Below are 21,078 nucleotides of genomic sequence, written 5' to 3'. Positions count from 1 at the left end.
GTGCTGCTGTCCACCTAACCTCATACTTCACTTCACTGCAGTGCCCTCCTATTTCTTTCTCTTAGCAAAAAAACCTCCCTCCCCTGTGCATCCATTTGTTTTAAAGCTGCATGCTGGCAGTGATGCTTTGCATCCACAAAATAACTTATATCCACCATGCTGAGGGCTGTAAAATGCACAGGGGTCATTACATTTCATTCAAAGTAGCTGCTCGAGTTCCTTATGACTCTTGGAGGGCTACCGTGTTTTTGCTGCATGTCCCATTTTACGGTCATCAACTTGGTGCATATAATGTATTTTGTGTGGCACCATAACTACATTATGTAATTTCCCAATACAATAGCCATCCAGTCATCCCCTCTGTTCATTCATCCATCCATCTCTTTACTCATCACTGTTGTGGTGTGCCTGACCTCTTCTTCAAAGATTCTTGCCTCTGTCAGCCTTTCTTCTGGGACTTCGGAAGATTGCAGAGAAGCTGGTTGAAGATCGATGACAAAAAATTCAAGTAGAGGTTTTTGCAGTTTCGGATTAGTCTGACATGGAGTGGGGTGATTAATGGTATGCCGTCGGAAAAAATTTGGGTTTTTAATAGTGGGACATTTTTTCAGCTTTATTCTTTTTTAGGGAAACACGCAGAGAACAACCCTTTCATTAGTAGTGTTCACTTAGAGGAAGGATAGATAGGGACAAAATATATGCAAGCAAAAATGTATCTAATAATGCTCACATTTAGTAACAACACTAAAAATACACATGGTCATTCAACAAGAAAAATCTACATTACAAAAAAATAATTTAACATAAGGTCTATAGTTGAGCATAACTCTAGTCAGTGCTATAAAAAAAACACAACTTCTGGAAAGCTGGAATTTGCAGAGTCACAAATCTGTGACAAAAATCATTTAAGCAACAAATGGGGGATCTTATTTGTCTCATGTAGTTTTTGAATGGAAATGGCTGGTTCTATCATTTTTGCTAAACACTACTGTATAGCCCTGGCATAGGCCAGCAGTTTTCAGGTCACTATCATCATCAGAGGGGGAAGTGTATTATCTGTTTTCTACGTCTAATCTGTAGTGCATTTTTTATTATTTTTTGGCTACAACTTTGCCTCTGGCTCAACCATGTTTAGACCAACTCATCTCAAGTATGGTCATTGACCTTAATGTGTTGTCATTTTTGATAATCATCCCAATTATAAGCCGTTTACAGATACGACTTTAACATAGAATAAAAGCCACTCTGAAACCATGATGATGGAGTCACAACATACCGTAGGGTTTGATTGCAACTCTGAAGGACACACAAAATAGTTACCACTTGAAAGCGCCACAAGGATAGCATAAGTACTTGAATAAGCTATGAAAACAATATATTAGGAGAAATCCAGAGCAGTACATCTGCAATGCTGTGATGCGGTGCAAATGGATCCTCGTTTGATATGAGAAATGTGAGTTCATCTGAGAGCAGCACATTTGGTGGAATATGTGTGATCGTGGAAGTTGGGGATGGTACCAGAGAGAATAGTCAAATTTAAATATATGAACCCAGGGTTTCACTGCAAGGCACAGATTTAAAGTCAGAGCCTTTACGCAGATGTGAAAACTGTGGAGAATTGGTTAAGGACCAGTGAGCAGGATGAGAGTATCTGTGTGATGGAGTGGTTTGGCTCATCAGACCCTGACTTCAATAGCAGACAGAGTCTCATGGTGCTTTTACTTCAGACTTGTTCTGTCCTCTCTGGTCTAAATTTGTGGTGGAGACCATTACATTTTATAACAGATGCACCAAACACTGGCTGCAGCTTTAAACCAATAAGATAAACTTACTACCTTAAACACCAAAATACTCACAGTTGTTTGGCAATGTCAAGTTGAAGACCAGGACCTGCTTTGTTTCACCAGAGACAACAAATATACACAATATACTGTAGCAGTACTCAGGCTAACTTTGAGCCAGTATTGTCCCTGGAATTAACCCAAGTAATCTTGGACAGATTCTGGGGCATCGCTCATCACAGGCCTGGCATTATTCTGCAGGCTGCTGGATTTAGGCTGCTGTTGGGCAGAGCATGTTTGGCTATCTGGGATGGTTGCTCACCTGAATTAGCTCCAAAACTAAATGCCGACAGAGTAATGTTGAATTAATGAGGCTTATTATTATTTTCATAGAATTAATCAGCTGTAAAGGCAGCTATATTGAGTTAATGATACTTCACGTAGATTAATTTATGCAAATATGTGTTAGAATGGAGCACCAGGGACAAGCAGATAATATTGCAGTTAATCACTTAATGGGTTAACTGGACAATTTCTCCAAAAGTATAAAATTCCTCAAATTAAGGAGCCAGGTCTGAGCTAAACCTCTGACAGGATAATGTGCCAAACACAAGACACACAATGGAAAATGATCCTTCTTCCCGTCACTATGACGATTTGAGCATGCTGCTCTCTCTCTCTGTCTGCTCTGATTCCTCCTCTCAGGTCTCTGTCCGGGCGTATTGTCGGAGGAGTGTGGTGGTTCTTCACCCTCATCATCATCTCCTCCTACACGGCTAACCTGGCTGCCTTCCTCACCGTGGAGAGGATGGTTTCTCCCATCGAGAGTGCCGAGGACCTGGCCAAGCAGACAGAGATCGCCTATGGGACGTTAGACTCAGGCTCCACTAAGGAGTTCTTTAGGGTGAGTGTCATAACTGGCTGTCATCCATGCTGTCGCTGCACTGTAACGAGAGCTGCTCTAACAGTAGTTAATGTTGGCCACAAGCACAGAGCTGAAGAAGTCTTCTGATTTATTACCTGCCAGGTAGTAAATCGAATGAATAATCAATAAAAGAATGTCTAGAATTGAATTTTTTCCCTGATACAGCACTTCCAAAGCAGTAATACTACAACTACACTTGATTAATTCAGTACATCATAAAACAGTGGTACACAGTGTACTGAATACTGAATTAAGTTTTACTAAAGGAGTACACAGCTAAAAGAAAATTGCATGCATTTATTTTGTTAAGTGGTTTAAAAGACGTTGCTTAGGGATGGATAGCCAAGATGAGCTTATATTTTAAAAGTGTCAGAACAGAACATCGTTCCTACTGAGACTACAACAAAACTAAATTATGGTATTAGGCTTAGGAGGGAACGCATGTTATCAGCCTGGTTTCAAAATTAACTTTGGTTCTCTCCATCAAAACCAAAAGTTTTTTTTTTTCCAACTTAACACTTTCTGGCAACAGGAATAATTCAGCTACGCAACTGGGACAATTACGCTCCCTCATCCAACCATCAGTAGAGTCATAAACCAAACTTTGATTAGCCTCACTGCACCTTCACTAATATGCAGATTAATTTCTATCTCTGCTACACAAAAGTGCTGCCAAAGCATGGGGTGCAAATATTCTCATCAAGGTCACAGTGCATAAATGTCTTGTAATAAAAAACAGATAAGGCTGCAGTCTTAAAAACCCTAAGAATTCAACATCAGTTAATGTTGGCCATTCAGAATAGCAGGTGACAGATTGTGTAAACTTGTAGGTCTTGTAATAAGTAAACCATTTTGAGATTCTGCATCAAATTGTGAAGATGTAGCTCTGTCTTAGCCTCTGTATCACTGCCCACATCTCTGATTTGTTCAGCGTTTCATACAGAATGAGGTGAAATGAAATGACAGTTCAGTCTGATTGTCAGGCTACTTCTGTCTATGTGTTTGAAACTTAAGAATAAAAACTTTCAAGAAGAACTACAAGATGTCATTATAGTTCCAATTTGTGGCCTTCTGTCATAAAACTGCAAATTCAGAGAAGACTCGGAAATGGAAATGTCATTCACATCCAATGTCCAGCTCTGAGCTGTGTCTGTTTTTAGTCCTAGACAGTCTCTTGGTGTGACTGCTCCGAGTGAGTCTGAGACGTTTCATAAATACAAACCCTGGACTCTGCCTCAGTCCACAGGGAGTTATCTTACAATCTCTTCTGAGATTTACAGACAGCTTGTGTAAATATGCTACAATACAGTAAGGGTAGAAAAGCATGTGTCTGTCTGTTAGGTTTGGTTATCTGCTCCATTTTACACTCACTGCCAGCAGGAGAGGAGAGAGTCAGTCCAAACATAATCAAATAAAAGCATGCATAGCTATCAAGAGAAAAGGTGTGAAAGACAAAAGAGACAACATTACCTTTGGGATGAAGGATTCTTATTCTTCTTTTGTGTTTAATAGTGGAGAGGAATGATTTTGCAGGGATGTGACCGAATGAAAGCTTATGTAATGCTTCTGTGACCCTCAACTCATTCATAAAGGCGTTCAAGCAGAATGGCGTAGTCTGCTGTGCCAAGCTGAACTGAGGTCTAAAAGCATTGACATGGAGCAATCACCATGATCAGTGTGGAGGAGGTCATCGGTAATTTGCTGTCCCCTGCACCGCAGTGCTTTAAAACATTACTTAAACTTATGAAAAATGTGGCTGTTCCGAAAAGATTTCATTTTACAAAGAGAAAATCCAAAGACTGCAGTAGAATTCAAGGAGTTTTTAAAGAGAAATTACAATTCAACAAATATATCAAACTGATTATTTTTGAGGCTTCCTGGTGAATCATCACATTAAAAGGAGCTCCATAACCAGCAGAGGATGTGCTAATCCATGATGTATATGGCAGGCTGTGATTTGTCAAAGGTGTTCCTGAGGAGATAATTGACAGGCGTATAGCGACTTCATCCTGAGTGACAAATATTCTGCCTTTCATCCTCCAAACTGGAAATGTCAGCGCAGAGGAGCCACGGTTATTGAAATCTGGTGATTCAAAGCTAATGATTAATAGGAGCTAACTTTTACAGTATAAAATAGGGGGGCATCACTTAATCCAGATCATACAGCCTCCTCAATGCACATAATACATGATGATAACTAACATGGTCATTTTTAAAACACTCACTTTTATTCTTTTCTGGTTTTCAGAAGGATTTAAACATGCTTTGTTCTCAAACCACTGGGCTTTGCAAAGGAGTTATAGTTTTCCTTTTTCATTTTTATCCTCAACTAGATTGCCTACATGTGTTTATTTCATTCTGCTAATGCAACATTCAGACCAGAGGTATCATATCTGGATCAGGATATGTGTATACCATATTCATAGAAAGAGGTCTGGAAATATGCTCGTTCACTTTCATGACAGTTAGATCAAAAGATCAATACCACTGTCACGTCTGTACGCTAAATATAAAAAGGCTGGAGCGACTGGATGATTAACTTAGCTTAGCATAAAGACTAGAAGCAAGGGGAAACCACTAATTGTCATTTTTACATTTCAGTTTTTGTAGAGACAAACGAGATTCACTGTGTTAATTAGTGAGCTTTAGAGGTTTTAGTAGGCAGATTTTCTAAACTTTGGACGGAGCCAGACCAGCTGTTTCCCCCTGCTTCCTATCTGTATGCTAAGCTAAGCTAATCGTCTCCCGGCTCCAGCTTCATACTTAATGGATAAACATGAGAGTGGTATCGATCTTCTCATCAAATTCTCTGCAAGAAAGCAAATAGGATAGTTCCCCAAATGTTGAGCCATTCCTTTAAAAGAAATCTCTAACATCCAATCCTCAAGTGTAACACATAATATGAATTATTTTGTGATGGATTTTGTTTCCTAAACATGCTTCGCCTGCCTCTACTTACAGTAAATTAGTGACTTTCTACATTTCCCAGAATTACTTTCAACAAGCCACTGAGACTGACAAGTTACTCGGGTCATTCAGTTGTGTGCTGTACTATATATTTAGAGGTTAAAGGGGTGACAATGAATAATATTAGTAAAAGTGGGGAAAGAGAGCACAAGAAAGAAGTAGTAAGATGAAGGTTGTATGGGGTGCTGTTTGTTTACTTTCTATTATAAACTTAAAGTGTGTTAGGGATAAATTGTACTTGAATTACAGTGGTGCTTTATTCATTTGTTTCCACTGATCATGAACATACAGTTTTAATTACATACTTCACTATGCGCATAACTAAGAATTGCATGCAGATAAAAATAAAACAGCAGAAAGATTACACATGCTTTGTTTGGCCTCTCGTCTCTGTTTTGGGATGACAGCGTGACAGACACGCAGAGGGCCATGAATCACTCTCAGCTGGAAGTATTAGAGTTCAGACCGGTTTATTTCCAGAATGGATGAGGGGCAGTAAAAACAAATTCCTCGCTGGCCAGAGGACATGACTTGTTTGTCAGTTAAAAGATAGTTATGGTTACACAAGTCAGTAATTAAAATTCATTTATTGAATGATTTGTCTTTGATAGACGGCGACTGCTGTAGTGACAATTATGACTCTGACAGCATGAGGAGTTTCACAGATTTCAACACAGACGACCAACCTGCTCCTGACAAGCATGCGTCTTCATGTAACCCAGAAAAGAATCTCTGTTTTCACACTATGGTCAGGCCTGTCATCAGCTATTACTGTCATGTTAAGAGTGTTTACATGAACACTCAACTGAACTGAAATCATGCATATGTCAAGAATGATTCACTTACTAGCCTGAGCCCACAATCCATTACATCTCTGGTGAATTATTTACACAACACGGCCGTACACAACACTGAGCTGACATAGTTTGTCAATTCACGCTGATGTTTTTCCTTTACTTTCACCTACCAGATGTGGTATGGGACTGACTCACACAACTACTGATCATATAATCTGGATAAAACCAGTCACGCAGACTTGATTCCTCTATATCAAATACTATAAAAAACAAGTAAATACATACGATAGGGCCAGTTAGCAAGGACAACTCAAATAATTAAACATGCAATAAATATAGCAATACAGAATAGCATATTCAGAAAATTATTCAATTTCTAATTCTAACTATAATGTATGTTGTTAAAATGATATAAAAGTCATATCGATAATCTGATTTTCTCTGAGAACTTGTTCTGACGTCAGATGCTTGTTCACACTTCAACTTCCTGTTTGAGTGATTATGAACCTGCCTGTCATGCCTTAATCACAATCCTGACAAGCAGCCCCTTGAAGACAAGTAGAAATATAATAAAAAAGTTTCAACTCAAAGTTTCCTCTGAGGCGCTTCTCTCTCACCAAGCTCAGGAGAAGGTCACATTAGCCCGGTTTAATGCAGCTTCTCTATTTTTCCCCCTGCATTGTAGACAGCTGTGTACTCCAGCTCCCCGGTGACCGGCGATCAGCCTCTCGCTGGCCATTTTTAGCAGCATACTGAGTGTCAGAGCAGGGCTGTGCTGTGCATGTCTGTAGCTGCTCCAGCTGGCAGCTGACTGGGCCGTCAGTCTAAGCAGAGGAAGCAGGTCAAATGTGTTCAGTGCCATTACAGAAGGAACAAATAGCACAAACTATTTGAACTGGTATTTGTGGATTCATGAGTATCATGTTGGGACAGATGACTATGGAATAATAAGTGCCTGATCACTTATGATTTAATCTTTTTTGAACTTATGTTAATGTGGAATTTCAAATTAAAGGAAAAACATAAACATTTTGAGAAATGTATAACATTTTTTTTTTAATAAACAGTTAAACAGTTAAAAACAGGTTAAAAAGCAAACACTAGGTCTTATATTATGAAACATAATTAGATCAACTTATACAACATAATATATTACTAAGTTGAAGAGACTGACTTTACTACTAAGACTGAGAATGATATACAAATAGATAATATAAATTTGCTTGAATAATGCAAATTGCAGCCAGTTTGCCTCTCGGTCTTCTTTAAACTTCTTTCCAACCTTTTCTCTTTGTTGTATGCTTTACCATAATATACACATATACTCTTATATACCATAATATATAACATATATATTATATACAAAAATAAATATATATCATGTTAAACAATAATAATCTTTAAAACACAAATTACTTAGTATAAACTTAGCCCAAAATAAATGTATCAAAATGCCAAAATATTAAAATTACAAACATCAAACTGACTCTTAACTTTCATTAACAACTTGATGAGATGAAGCTCTGACATGACCTCTAAAAACTCCTCAACTGATATTAAATAGAAGATTGATCCGCAGTAGGTCACCAGTATAGAGAAGGAGCTGTTGGCTGCATTATTGACTCGAGGCACTTTACATGAATGCACACTGACCGAGGTGTGTTGTAGCCATGTGAGCATGTATGTGTAGTATTTGCATTTAAAGATTCAGTGGAGAACCTACAGTTGTACAATACTTGTTAATGTCTTAACTCTACATACTGTATTTCAAGCTGATGTATCATCAGGCTGCACAACAGGCCATTATAACTGCACAAATGTAAATGTTGCATAAGCACAATAGTCAAATGGACTGATAACATGGATGTGTGAAAGGATTGATTTGATTTAAATAAAAATTAAACCATGATGATTGTGACTCCAGCTGTGACCTGCTGGTAGGGACACAGACTGAGGAGGAGGAGGAGGTCACTCCTGTCTGTTAATATTGATACCAAACATGGCCTGCATTTTGCTTCTGCTGAGCTGCCAGATTGTCAGACTTCAGGCTGCTGGCAAAAAGCCCACTACCTCTGCTGCACTGTTTACATGTAAAGGGTAAATCCACTCTAAATTACAAGAAGCAGAAAGCTGTCAGTGCACTGCCCTCTGTGTGTTGAAATGTTTAAGCAAATTGCACTTCTGGTCAATGTGACATCATGGACTGGGGCGGGGCCAAGAAGTGCAGCAGTTATTTTTGGTTCTTTAAAGGATCAGTTCGACATTTTGGAAAATGCGCTTATTCACTTTCTTGCTGTGGGGTAGATGAGAAGATTGATACCACTCTCGTGTGCGCGTTAAGTATGGAGCTAAAACAGGGAGTTGACTATCTTAGCTTAGCATAAAGACAAACGAGATATGACGTGTTAATCAGAGAGCTTTAGTGTTGCTGGTAGGCATGCTTCTGAACTTTGGCAAGAACCAGGTTAGCTGTTTCCCCTGCTGCTACTCTTTATGCTAAGGGACTGTATGAAAATATATGTTTTCCTCTCTGCTGAAGAGAGGGTAGTCTAGGGTAGGTTTTTTTTGGAGAACAGACTAGGGCCTTTTACATTTTTCTAATCACTGATATTTTATTTCATTCTTCCCCTTTTTCATTTATTGTAAAAAAAAAAAAAAACCCTAAAAAAATGATTATAGGACCAATAAGTCAGTTTGAAAAACAGAATAGATGTTGGTCTTTATCGTTATTAGTGATTTAATATTATCTCTCCAGAGAGTGTGTCTGAGCCCTGTTTATTCATTATTGGTGGCAGTGATAGTAGTAGGAGATGGTATTGCAATTTTTTGTAAGTCAAGGACAGGGTCCAAAGAAAATATTGATAACTCTTGGGAGTTGCTTTTTTAGAAAATGAAATAACAGATTCAGCCACACAATCATTTTTATACAGTCCCTAAGCTAAGTTAATCGCCTCCTGGCTCCAGCTCCACACTTAGCGCACAGACATGAGAGTGATACCTATCTTCTCATGTAAGATAGCAACTAAGCTTATTTCCCAAAAAATCGAACTTTTCCTTTTACTCAAACACACAGAGGCACATTATCAATGTTTTCATGATTGTCAATGTTTTGTTAAGTGCATAACTAAACTGTTTCTGTCTTCTCTCTGTGTCCTCAAATGCAGCGCTCCAAAATAGCAGTTTATGAGAAAATGTGGTCATACATGAAATCAGCCGAACCCTCAGTGTTTGCCAAGACAACACCAGACGGGGTTTCCCGAGTACGAAAGTCGAAGGGAAAGTTCGCCTTTCTTCTCGAATCCACTATGAATGAGTACATAGAGCAGCGGAAGCCATGTGACACCATGAAAGTGGGCGGCAACCTCGACTCAAAGGGCTATGGTGTGGCTACACCTAAAGGCTCTGCATTAAGGTGGGTGGGATAATATAACAATATCCTCTATGTTGTTATAGTATTCCACCTACCCTGATGTCTCCTTTTGCCATTCTCTTCTTCCTCACTCCTTAATTCTTCTTTTCTTTTCTCCAAGTGCATCAATGAGTGAACAGTGTTATGAGTTATTTAAATTTAATTAACACGTTCAGCCATTTTCTGTTCTGTCCTATGTATCTGGTTTGTGTCTCTGTTACTTTCTTCTCTCTTTTAAGGTTATTGGTATATTAGTGACTGTCAGTAAATTCATTTGACTGTCGATGTGCCTGTCACCTCCCCCAACCTTTTTTTTTTTGCTCTTTTCCCTTCAACTTCCCCTCCCTCCTGGTTTCTGTGGTGTCATTTTGCATTGCTTCTAATTCAACACTGAAATATGTCTTTTTTGCTAGTTAAAATGCTGGTCTGTCAGTTGTGATGAATGTTAAGCTGCATGCTGGATGTTCTTATTTCTAATTCAGCAATGACAGAATGTCCCCATCCCGCACACTTCAGTTACAAGCAATGTAACCCTCCATGCCACCTCTCTAATATTTAACATTTTCTTTGCTGTAAAAATGCTTCTTACCCTTCCACACCAGTGAAATTCTTTACCAATTTGTCCCTTCCGTGCTCCCCTTATGAACCATTGATATTTATCACTATTTTTTACTAATATTCTATTAGATTTCTCACGGACCTGTTCATTTTCTTACAAGTTATGTTTTATCGTTTCAAGAAATGCTGTTAACCTGGCAGTGTTAAAACTGAATGAGCAAGGCCTCTTGGACAAATTGAAAAACAAATGGTGGTACGACAAGGGAGAGTGCGGCAGCGGGGGAGGTGACTCTAAGGTCAGCCTCAATGTCACCAAAGTCGGGTATCCTAGAACAGAGTAATCGGCAAGGCTGTCGTCACTGACTGTAGTCTTTGGGCCCAAATATCTGTTTGTTTTTCTATTTTTATTGTTTAATTGTGATCAACTGGGAACCCTTTACTTGGCTAATGGAGGAGAAAAAAGCCCAGTAATGTGAGATAAACCAAAGTGCAGAAGTAGGACAGAAGATCAGAAACTGATTATTAAGTGTTTGATATCTTACTGTCAGAAAAGTTGTTTCTATGCTTTTGGCCTGTAGTTATGAAAGACAGAAACCATCTTTCCCTCTGTTTTTTATATCTACAGGCCAACATAAAAGCTTTGTATCTTCATATGTGGCATTCAGACTAATGCCAGAAGGATTAAAGTGAAGATCGAATCTCATTTCACAATCAATACCTCCAAGTCGAACAATGAATGCACTCTCCAATCTGCCGCCTGGGCATTAGGGCAGGCACGGGGAACAGCGTTGTCTTGAGGGGACTAAGCATCGCAGGCAAACGTGAGAATTCTAATGACAGAGTGACAACTAACGGTCCAAACTCTTGTCCAACATCCTCTCACCGAAATCCAGCGTAAGACTGACAGAAACCTTTGGTTGGTCTTGATCCAAGGCCAGTCAAAGTCTATCCATGGCCACCCTGACCTGGTAAACCCTGCAGCAGTAGAGTGTAAGATATGACCAGGGGCCCTATTTGTACAAGAGGATTTGAATTGAATCTCACATTTGTATTCAGATCATTTTTCATAGTGAGCATAAAGCTGATGCACAAATAAACTGAGTGAAGATGCATTCAGACCTTAAGGTGAGACTATGCAACTTTTACTTTTAACAGCGGCGACTGTGGCCACAAGTGGCAATTACGGGAAAATGGCACTGAATTTTGAAGACAGAAATAGACATAAACAAATACAACAAAGCTGAACAAAGATAGGTAGAAATAACTATTATTTACATACAAGTAGGTGAAAAATAGGTGTATATATAAATATATATATATTAAATCAACAATGACCAACAACATACAATGTCTAGTAAAATGTTCTGTAGACTGTAAACCGATACAAATAGTTCAAAGGAAATTAGCAAACATTAGCCACCAATAGCTGCTGGTCATAGCGGATCATGTAAGGCTGTAGCAGCAAACTGAATACTGAAGCAGCGCTGAGATTGATTGTAATGAATTAATCTTTTCATTTGTAAGAGGAAGATTGTGTTATTTCTTCTTTCAAAAGTCACATAGTCTCACTTTAAACCTCGTGATAAAACAGAAGAAGAGGAGTTAAAACATAGAAGAAGAAGAGCTTAACTATTTAAGCCTGTCTTGCTTAATACTGTGTGCACATAATCTCTCCTTACTTACACTATTGTAAAGCTGTGCACATCAGGCTCAGCTCTGCAGAAGAGCTGGGACCTTTTTTCCAGATCCTCTACAAAATATGATGAGGATTTTTTCAATCAAATCTGTTGTACAACCTTTCTATAAATGAGGCCCCTGGTCTTGTGTTTCAGACGCCAGGGCGCAGTAACAGCCCAACTATCTGCCTCTGCTCTTCAGCTTGCATCATGACCACAGTATACTTGGCATATTGTGAGAGAAGAGACAAGGCAAACTTTGCTGTTATTGACTCGAGTCATCCATTCCTGAGTGAGCAGGATATGGATACTACCAGTGGGATAACACAAAGAAGCCGTCTCCTCTCGCTGGCAATTTGCCTCGACCCCTCGGTTAGAAAAGAGAGTAGATGATCAGTGTAACACTATCACATCTGACTGCCACATTTCTTCATCCTTATTTCACTTTCAGAAATGCACATGTGGGTAATTTAACATTGACAGGGAAATATATTGTATGTAACTACCACTGAGAAAATGTGACATTCACACCATTAAATCAACAAAATATTGTCATTGGGAATTGAAATCAAACACAGCATTTATATTTATATATACTAGAAATCAGTATAGAGAAATTTTTATGTTTTCATTTTCAGACATGCTCACTAGAACCAAACAAAATTCCAGACCAAACTTTAAATCACAATTTACATCTTTGTAGGTAATTTATAGTTTATACTTTGTGATGTTTATTTAATTTGACATCATACTGTATGTGATTTATGTCTTAATCTGGCCACGAGAGTCAGTATTGTGCATGGGTTTTTACTGTGAGTTATTTTGTGTGCTCATGAATGTTTTTAGATACTGTTTTCTTGTTTTGCAGACAGACTGAAGGGTAAAGTTCTGATGTGACTTAAATCAGAGGAAGCAGAGATTAAGTCGACCCTTACACTCTGACTCAGAACAGGTACAGGGGGTGGACACAATAAAAGAAACACCCGTGCAATGTATCAAATCCAATACAACCATAAATACTGTCTTTGTGAAGCTTGTAGTATGACCCCTAAAATTACTATAGAGATTAATCAATACCTCTCTGACACAGACTCAGTGAAAACTGAACATTATGAATTATTATACTGCACAAATGTAAGATTTATAGCACTAGCTGTTGCATTGCATTGCAATAGATTGCACAGGTGTTCTTAATAATCTGTCCACCCCCTGTACTTAATCAGAGGGTTGGATTCTTACTCCTTTTGTTCATCATTTTAACATAAAACGTGATTAACGTTTGAGATACTGGCAACAACCACCCTGAGAAAAAAAAATTAATTCTAATGCAACGGAAATCATATCTCATATTGTCATAAAAGTGTTTTAACAAGGGTAGGTTTTAAACTCGTGCCCTCTGAGGAGCTTTAGTCCTCGAGAGAATCAAGGCGCACTTTAGATTATCATACACAGATACATCTGTTTGTTTCCTGGAGAAAATCCCGTTAAAAAAACACCAGGACGCCAGATTTGAATGAAATCTGATTGGTCAACTGGATGCATAATTAACGAGTTTTTGCATAATCAGACAGTCACCAGAGAGAAGTGAGAGACGACAGAGTATCTACTGTATCCAGTATGCTGGTGCTAGTGACTATTGAATATATGACAATAATGTGTGTGTGTGTGTGTGTGTGTTTTGTTTTTATGTCTTGAATATGAGCTCCCTATTGACCTTAGTACTTATACTTGACATGTAATATAACACATGTACCTAAATTTCCTATTTTCACATGATTTTCATTAAAGATTAAGATTTTAAGAGTTAAAGTTACATTTTTAAGATTTATGCATGCAGATGGAAGCATTGACTTATTTACAATTAAATAGATTCGAGATTTGTGCAAAAGGTTTCATTTGTGCTCATATATGTGCAGTGAAGAATAAGAATAATGATGAAAACAGGAGTAAAAATAAGAATTAGAAAAATAAATATAAAGGATAGAAATCCAAAGATAGAAGATAATAAATATGTGTATAAATGTATACATTTTAAAATGCTTAAGTGTATATTGACCCAGTGCGTAGGTGGGCTGTGCAATTTGTCAATATAAAATACTATAAAACTATAAACTATGAAAATAACAATATAAAATTTATTTAAATGTATTTATATGTATATTATTTATTCAAATGTGTTTTATATGTTTTCACATTTATTTATAAGTTCATTTTTTATTATTTTATTGTTTATTTCATATAAAAATTATTTGTTTTTATACAAAAACTATATAAACTATGAATCATAGAAAACTGAAATGAGGCTTATAAGTTCTCTTGACAGATACATCAGCACATATATACTGTATGTGACTTACTCTCCAGTGTAATATGTAGATTGATTTTTGCTCGCTACATTTCATAACAATTTGTATCTGCTGTACAAATTCAATTAGTAGCTGTAGTGGCAGCGCATTATTATCATTCTTGGTTTTTGCTTTCATTTGAGCTCAGTTCTTTGTCATTGTGAGTCAACCCAGGTCTGATAAATCACCTTTTTTATCTGTTTGAGTTCACTTTCCGTGGAGCTGTGAACTGCTATTACATCAGAGGTTTGGGACAGCTCACAGTGTTTTTCTCTTTGACAGTAAATGTCAGGTGGAGTTATTAACCAATACAGACCACACTGCAACGGGCAGAAGAGCGAAAATACTTTAATGCTGTGATTTTGTGTCTCTGGGACAAAATAATTACAAACCCAAGCTGCCTGGGAACTCAGATGTAGTTTTTACCTATTTCTCTCCATTAACAACATTGAGTGCTCTTCTCCACCCCTGAAGACCCTTTGATTTCTCTGTAAGGCTCCAGTAGGGATGATGACAGTTATTTAGAGCAGTACGTTTTGAATTTAGATGCAAAGTCTTTTAAGACTAAATGTAATTTAGTCTTAAAAGACATACAATGATTAGCTAAGTCCAGAAGTTTCCAGTGTATAACCAAACATCAAACTTGTGCTTCCAGCTATTACTATAATCTGTTTCTATGCATAGAATTACATTATATATGGATGAAATTATGTTTTTATTGAGGTTTTTCACATCAGAAAATATGCAGGGAAATATTTTAACATGAGAACCCGAACAGTGCACTTCAGTATATTTTTTAAAAGTCCATGGCCACCACCTGGTGGTGTGTGTGAGGCCTGGGTCTTTATCTGATGACCAGCAGATTGTTGCAGTTCACAATTTTTTTTTCTTAGAGCTGACAAAATGCATGTTTACAAGAGAAAAGGCAGTAGAGTAAATCATCCTACCCACAATGCTGTGGGACAGGGTAGACATTATCCAATCACAACCAATCATGATCTTAACTAGCCGTAGTTATTTTTGTGACTAAAAGTTATTCAACTGAGGAAAACAAAGCGCATGAATGTAAATTTGACACTGAATCAATTACTGTAGCCACATTTTATTGTGATGAATATGTTATCCTTAAACACAGTCCCTATGGTAAATTGGCGATTTTTAGTCAAATGGATGAAAATGGCCCACTTCAAAGCTTTTTTGTTTGCAATTCATCCTCATAGTGTCTCTAAAATGCATCATAATGCCAAAGAGCATCCAAAATATGTCATTGTCCAAATAATACAATTACAGATCACCTTATGTAGGATCTTCACTGCATCTAGCTTGATTCATAAAGTGTAATAACCATTTAGTTTAAAGTTAATGTGAATCTCTAGCTCCTCTCTGCTCCTCTGCCAAGAAAAATCAAAAAGCAGTGAAACTGATGAGTCTGCATCAGAGGAAAAAACTGATTTTAAATTCGGTTCCCTGGCGTGATTGTTGGTGCAGAAGTGGGCTGTGTGTCATTTATAGTTTGTTGTTGCATTTAAATTCATGCATCTAAGTTGCTATTTATCTTTGTCATCATAACTTTGCCTTTCAAAGCACTCTGACTGGAGATCAGGACTGCAGATCATCCACTTAACATCATGCATGACTTCTTTTGTTTTGGTATAATTAAACAGAAAACATGACTTGTATTCTATTCGACATACAAAGAACACAGTGGTGAATACAATATATTTGACGATGTTGGATTACAAACGCTGATCTTTTTTCTGAAAGGAAATAAGCCTGGAAATCTATCAGTCAAGGAAATTGAGCATAATGTCTTGCAAAACAAAACCCCCAAACTATGACTCCCCTCATTAAAGATTTGGTTCAGAAAAAAGTGTCTTTAGAGACTCTTACAACCCAATTTTCTTGACCTCATAATGATTTAGAAACACCCTTAACTATAGATAGTTGAACTGATAAACCCACATCACTTCAGACTTGATTCATAAGTTTGGAAGCAAGATCTAAATTAGCATTTCTGCTCTCCTGATTGGTACAGATGTTTCTCTGTGGGGGAATCACATTGAACACTCTGCTTTAGAGATTTAAAGGGGTGATTTTGTGAGACATTAGCCTCTAATAGCTGTTAGTGAAATTGAACTGCTGTTAGTCAGGAAAGGGTTCCTGTTAGATCCACTTTGCTAAACATCAAATAGGCTGCCCATAGTAAAAATGTGCCCTCAGCAATGACTGCCTCTGTTTTCTTTCATTCTGTTAAAGCTATGCAGCAGCTGCTTTATTCTGCAAGTTCAAATCTTTTCTCTTCTTGTGATCAGTGTGTGCCGATTACTCAAAGCGATATAGGTGGGGTCTGGCATGCTAGGGTAGTCATGGATTATGAAAGGTCATATATTTCTATATATATACATATATACTGTAGTGTTGCTTGCTATCTGTGATGTGTTGGCCAGGACCCTACTCTATCGCTTTGCACAGTATAAAGTAGTTTAAAAAGTTGAATAACATAAAATAACATAATTAAATGTTATTTATGTTATTTCCCACGTGAAGAACTCCTGTAAACCTTGCAGTATTGAAACTCAGTGAACAAGGCATCTTAGACAAGCTGAAAAACAAATGGTGGTACGATAAGGGTGAATGTGGAACCAAGGACTCTGGAAGTAAGGTCAGTCGCTGCAGGTCTTTTTATACTGATTGCAAAATGCATTTTGACCTAACTGTTCATATGCAAACATCTAAAGCACACATTGTCTCAGACATGTTAATCAGGACATGACATATATCTGAATACTTGCTTGTCTGCCCTCAGAGTAACATGTGAAAACTATTAAAAACTAGATTCACTTTACACATAGTCTAATTTATTTACACTCTTATCATAATTCATTACATTAACATGACTTCATTACTACTGTATGTAGACAACTCCAGATTTGTAAAATTGCAGCATGATTACACATTTTTTATTCATACCATAAAATTTTTTAAAAGTTGAATCATAGAATTGAAACCATTATACTGCTATTTTGTCATCCAAACTTTTATTGAAATTTAGTTTATTGGTGGTCTTCATCATTTGTATGCAAACTGCGTAGATTAACGGCAATATGACCAGCTAGTTCCCCAAAGGCATCCTTATTCTGACAAAGTCCAAACTGACATTTAAATACCATCTGAGCACAAAGTGGTCAACTGGTATTTAATAGTCATGTCTCATAGATGGAGTGTCACAGTAAGGAACTTTTTTTTTACGTCTTTAATTAATGTAAAGAAGTTTATAAGCCAGTTAACTGACTTTTTAAGATATAAAAAGTAGAGTTTACTGCCTTTAGGACTCCAAAATGTCCCCCAGGATTAGAATGCAAATGGTAAAACTCGCATAAATTAATTTCAATATTACTGTTTGGCTTTGAAAGCAGCAAAATGGTTCAATTCGCCCTCCACAGCTTGCCACTTTGATTGTACAAATGCAATGTGTTGAAGTTGAGCAGCTATGATAGTGAATCGAGGGTTTAATCTGTAGACCTGTACGACCACGACCGCCTTCCGTTAGACGTGGTCTCGTAAAGAGACCATAAAGCAGGATAGATGGCAACTCTCTCTACATTCACCTTCCCAGCTCTGTAGAGTAGAAATAACCTGAGAGGAGGAATTAGACACATTTAAGTTGTTCCAATATATCTCACTTACAGGCTAAATGAGGCATCTATATCTTAGAGGGTTTTGTAGAGACAATTAGCAACCTCCTCAGAGGTACTGTTTAGTCATAATGCAGCAGGATGTACATATAGGATTGTTGTTGGGTGTACATGTTGTTTCAGCTCAGCCTTAGAGTGCCAGTTTAAAAAAGTCTTAACAGTGGTCTTTACCTCCCCCAGGACAAGACAAGTGCACTAAGCCTGAGCAACGTGGCAGGAGTCTTCTATATTCTGGTTGGAGGGCTTGGCCTGGCTATGACCGTGGCTTTGATAGAGTTCTGCTATAAGTCACGGCAAGAAACCAAAAGACTGAAGCTGGCAAAGAATGCCCAAAACTTTAAGCCAGCCCCTCCGGCAAACACCCAGAATTTTGCCACGTACCGTGAAGGCTACAACGTGTACGGGACAGAGAGTGTTAAAATCTAGAGGGTATGTCCTTTATTGTTGCTTCCATGCTGTGTCAGTTTAAACATAAAGTAAAACATCATACAGGAATGTAGTGGAATCAAAGCATCTTTTATCATTAACTTAATGTAAATATATTAGTTTTATTAATTTCAAGTCAATTCAACGTAAAAATTTCTAGTTTTTATTTTGAGACCACTTCAGAACTTATAAACAAGAGTTGTTCTGACTGAAAACTTTTGATTTGAAATGATGAGTTTAATGAATGTGCTGCGGAGAGTTCACTCAGCTCATCAAATTAAGTTTCTGCAGAAACTGACTTCCCAGCATGCATTGTTTGAGAGTAAAAACTGTTTGTAGACTGAAGAAAACATACATGATGGAAACTTGCTGTTTGTCTTTAATACATGTAAAATGAAGTCATGGTTGTTTCTTTTCATAATTATGAAAACAATGCAAACCATGATGAAGGTTAGTATTGAATTCAGTCCTCCAGTGCACTCATAATGTATTTGATTTAACATTTGTGAATAGAATTTAATATCTTAAGTTTATTGAATTTGTTTTCTCAAGTCCAGCTAACTCAACTCAGCTGGTTTTACATGTTCGGCAGGGAAACTTTTGTTTTTCAAAATGATTGATCCTTTGCTCATCTCTTGGCTTTGCAGAGGTGAAATGTGTCGATTCCCACTGGAGCATCTGGATGGAAACAGCCACTCCGTGTGACCCCGACACCCTGAGGCTGTCATCCTGGAGGCAACAGCCTTCTTTGTCATCAGCTTGGACACAAGCCTACAAGTCAACAAGTGCTCATTCTGGGTTGTGAGGCCCGTCACACTAACAGAGGGCAATGACGCAACAGGACTTTTGCTTCTGGAAACATGAGATTTGCCTCTTGTAGTGCCTTATGGAGCATTTCGGCGTCATGGCAATGCAATTAAAATTTAATTCACTTGAAAAAAAATGTGGAACTAGGGCAAAACATTGCTTCAAATGACAATTAGATGAACTGTTGTAATTCAGTTATTTTCTATTTTGAAGAAGATAAAAAAAAAGCCATGATTTGCAATCAAAACATCCTGGAGTACTTATTAAGTCATTTGAATCCTTTATAGACATATTTTTGTGGTGAAATCTTAAGTTGGATAAATGTTATATTTAGTGAAGTAAAGTCATTTTCTTGTTTTACTATAAGACTATTTTCAATTTCATAATATTTAGGACAAGCATCAATCAATAGGGTTAAGCATCAATTAAACTGACAACATTGTACCCCAGTTTTTACTCAGAAAATATCAATAATATGAAACTAGTGGTCATCTGAAACTGCTTAGGTGGTGTTATTTTCAAAGCCTGTCGGACATCATATACAACTGACTCTGTGTTCACTTAGATGCTTCTTTTAAATCAACCATGTGAAACTGCATTTGTTTAAACTGCCACTATTTTGAAACAAGACCGTTTTTTTTATTGAAATGAGATCCGCTTTTAATCACTTAGTGCCATATTGTTGAAATCAAAAGCATTATAAATCCATAGGGACTAGGCGAGTGACCCCTTTTTATGTATCAGCATATTCAAATGGTTTAACTGAGCTTATGGTTTACACTTTGTACACACTTAGAAGCTGTTCTCATGTAAATGCAGTATCTGCAGCTGTGAATCTCAACATTTTTGGTAAATGATAACACACCATAGCTTCTTTGGTTGTGATAAGCTTTCTGTGTCTATGCATTATGCAGAAGGTGAGCTGGTGAACTGTACATTGAGGAAAGAACTACAACTGAAACATGTGTCTGTTTGTATAAGTGAACTTTTTTATAAATTGAAGGAAAAAAACCTACAAATGCTACCAACCATGTACGCCTACATTTGTTTAGTATATCAGACTTTCTCATCCTTTTATCCCCAGATAAAGTGCATGTGAATTTGGTGATAGTTTGACCAAACTGCAACTCGAAATGGACCCTGGTTTAATTTGTGTCGGATAACATTTGATCCAGTTTGGTTTTAGTTTTTCCAGTTCATTTGTAACAGTACCTCAACCATGAGAGTTGCATGTATGGACACAATGAACCTCTGTGGAGAGGTCATGTACAAAGGATTTTATTACATTTCCTTAATAAAAGCAGGTTTATATTCAACTTTTGGACTTTTAACTTTTTTACATGTAAAAACACGGATAATTTTTACCCGTGAAGAAATGAATCTACTGTCAATTATTAATCAGAAGAATTTGTTTGCTCTGCTGCAGGTTTACTTAACATCAAGCAAGTCTTATCACAGAGTTATAATAACTTCCACAAACAAACAGGACTTTTCTCTTGACATGCCATCTTGAGTCATGTTAGTATGGAAGCTCATTTGCGCCAAGAAAAGAGAAGGGGAAAAAAAAAGGTGAAAAGTTAGACATAAAAAAGATAAAAATAAAATGACTCATGGTAAATCAAAATTGTGACTTACTAAGCCAAATGATCCCCATCACGAAACACTGACAGTTGAGAGTTTTCCTGAGAAAAT

General features: G+C 37.4%; 1 protein-coding gene across 7 annotated transcripts in view; it reads left to right on the top strand.

Annotated features, from left to right (window-relative positions):
- LOC122888807 (glutamate receptor 3-like) overlaps nt 1–20,702 on the top strand; it is a 70,865-nt gene extending 50,163 nt beyond the window's left edge. Inside the window, exons 12-16 of one of the 7 annotated variants that reach the window (XR_006380782.1) lie at nt 2,487–2,685; nt 9,635–9,882; nt 10,619–10,733; nt 17,006–17,120; nt 18,334–18,470. Coding sequence is in view for 5 of the 7 variants with exons in the window: in XM_044223680.1 (XP_044079615.1) it covers nt 2,487–2,685; nt 9,635–9,882; nt 17,006–17,120; nt 18,334–18,579 (808 nt within the window). In the remaining 2 variants the exon portion in view is untranslated. Of the gene's footprint in view, nt 1–2,486; nt 2,686–9,634; nt 9,883–10,617; nt 10,734–17,005; nt 17,174–18,333; nt 18,583–19,226 lie in introns of those variants that run through there. The other 6 variants (XM_044223680.1, XM_044223679.1, XR_006380783.1 and 3 more) reach the window with 6 other exon arrangements.
- The last annotated feature ends 376 nt before the right edge of the window (nt 20,703–21,078 follow it).

This window comes from Siniperca chuatsi, linkage group LG14 (assembly GCF_020085105.1).
Source record: "Siniperca chuatsi isolate FFG_IHB_CAS linkage group LG14, ASM2008510v1, whole genome shotgun sequence".
In the NCBI taxonomy this organism is placed as follows: Eukaryota; Metazoa; Chordata; class Actinopteri; order Centrarchiformes; family Sinipercidae; genus Siniperca; species Siniperca chuatsi.
The sequence above is the reverse complement of the archived record's forward strand: the minus strand, read 5'-3'. Positions and strand labels throughout refer to the sequence as shown.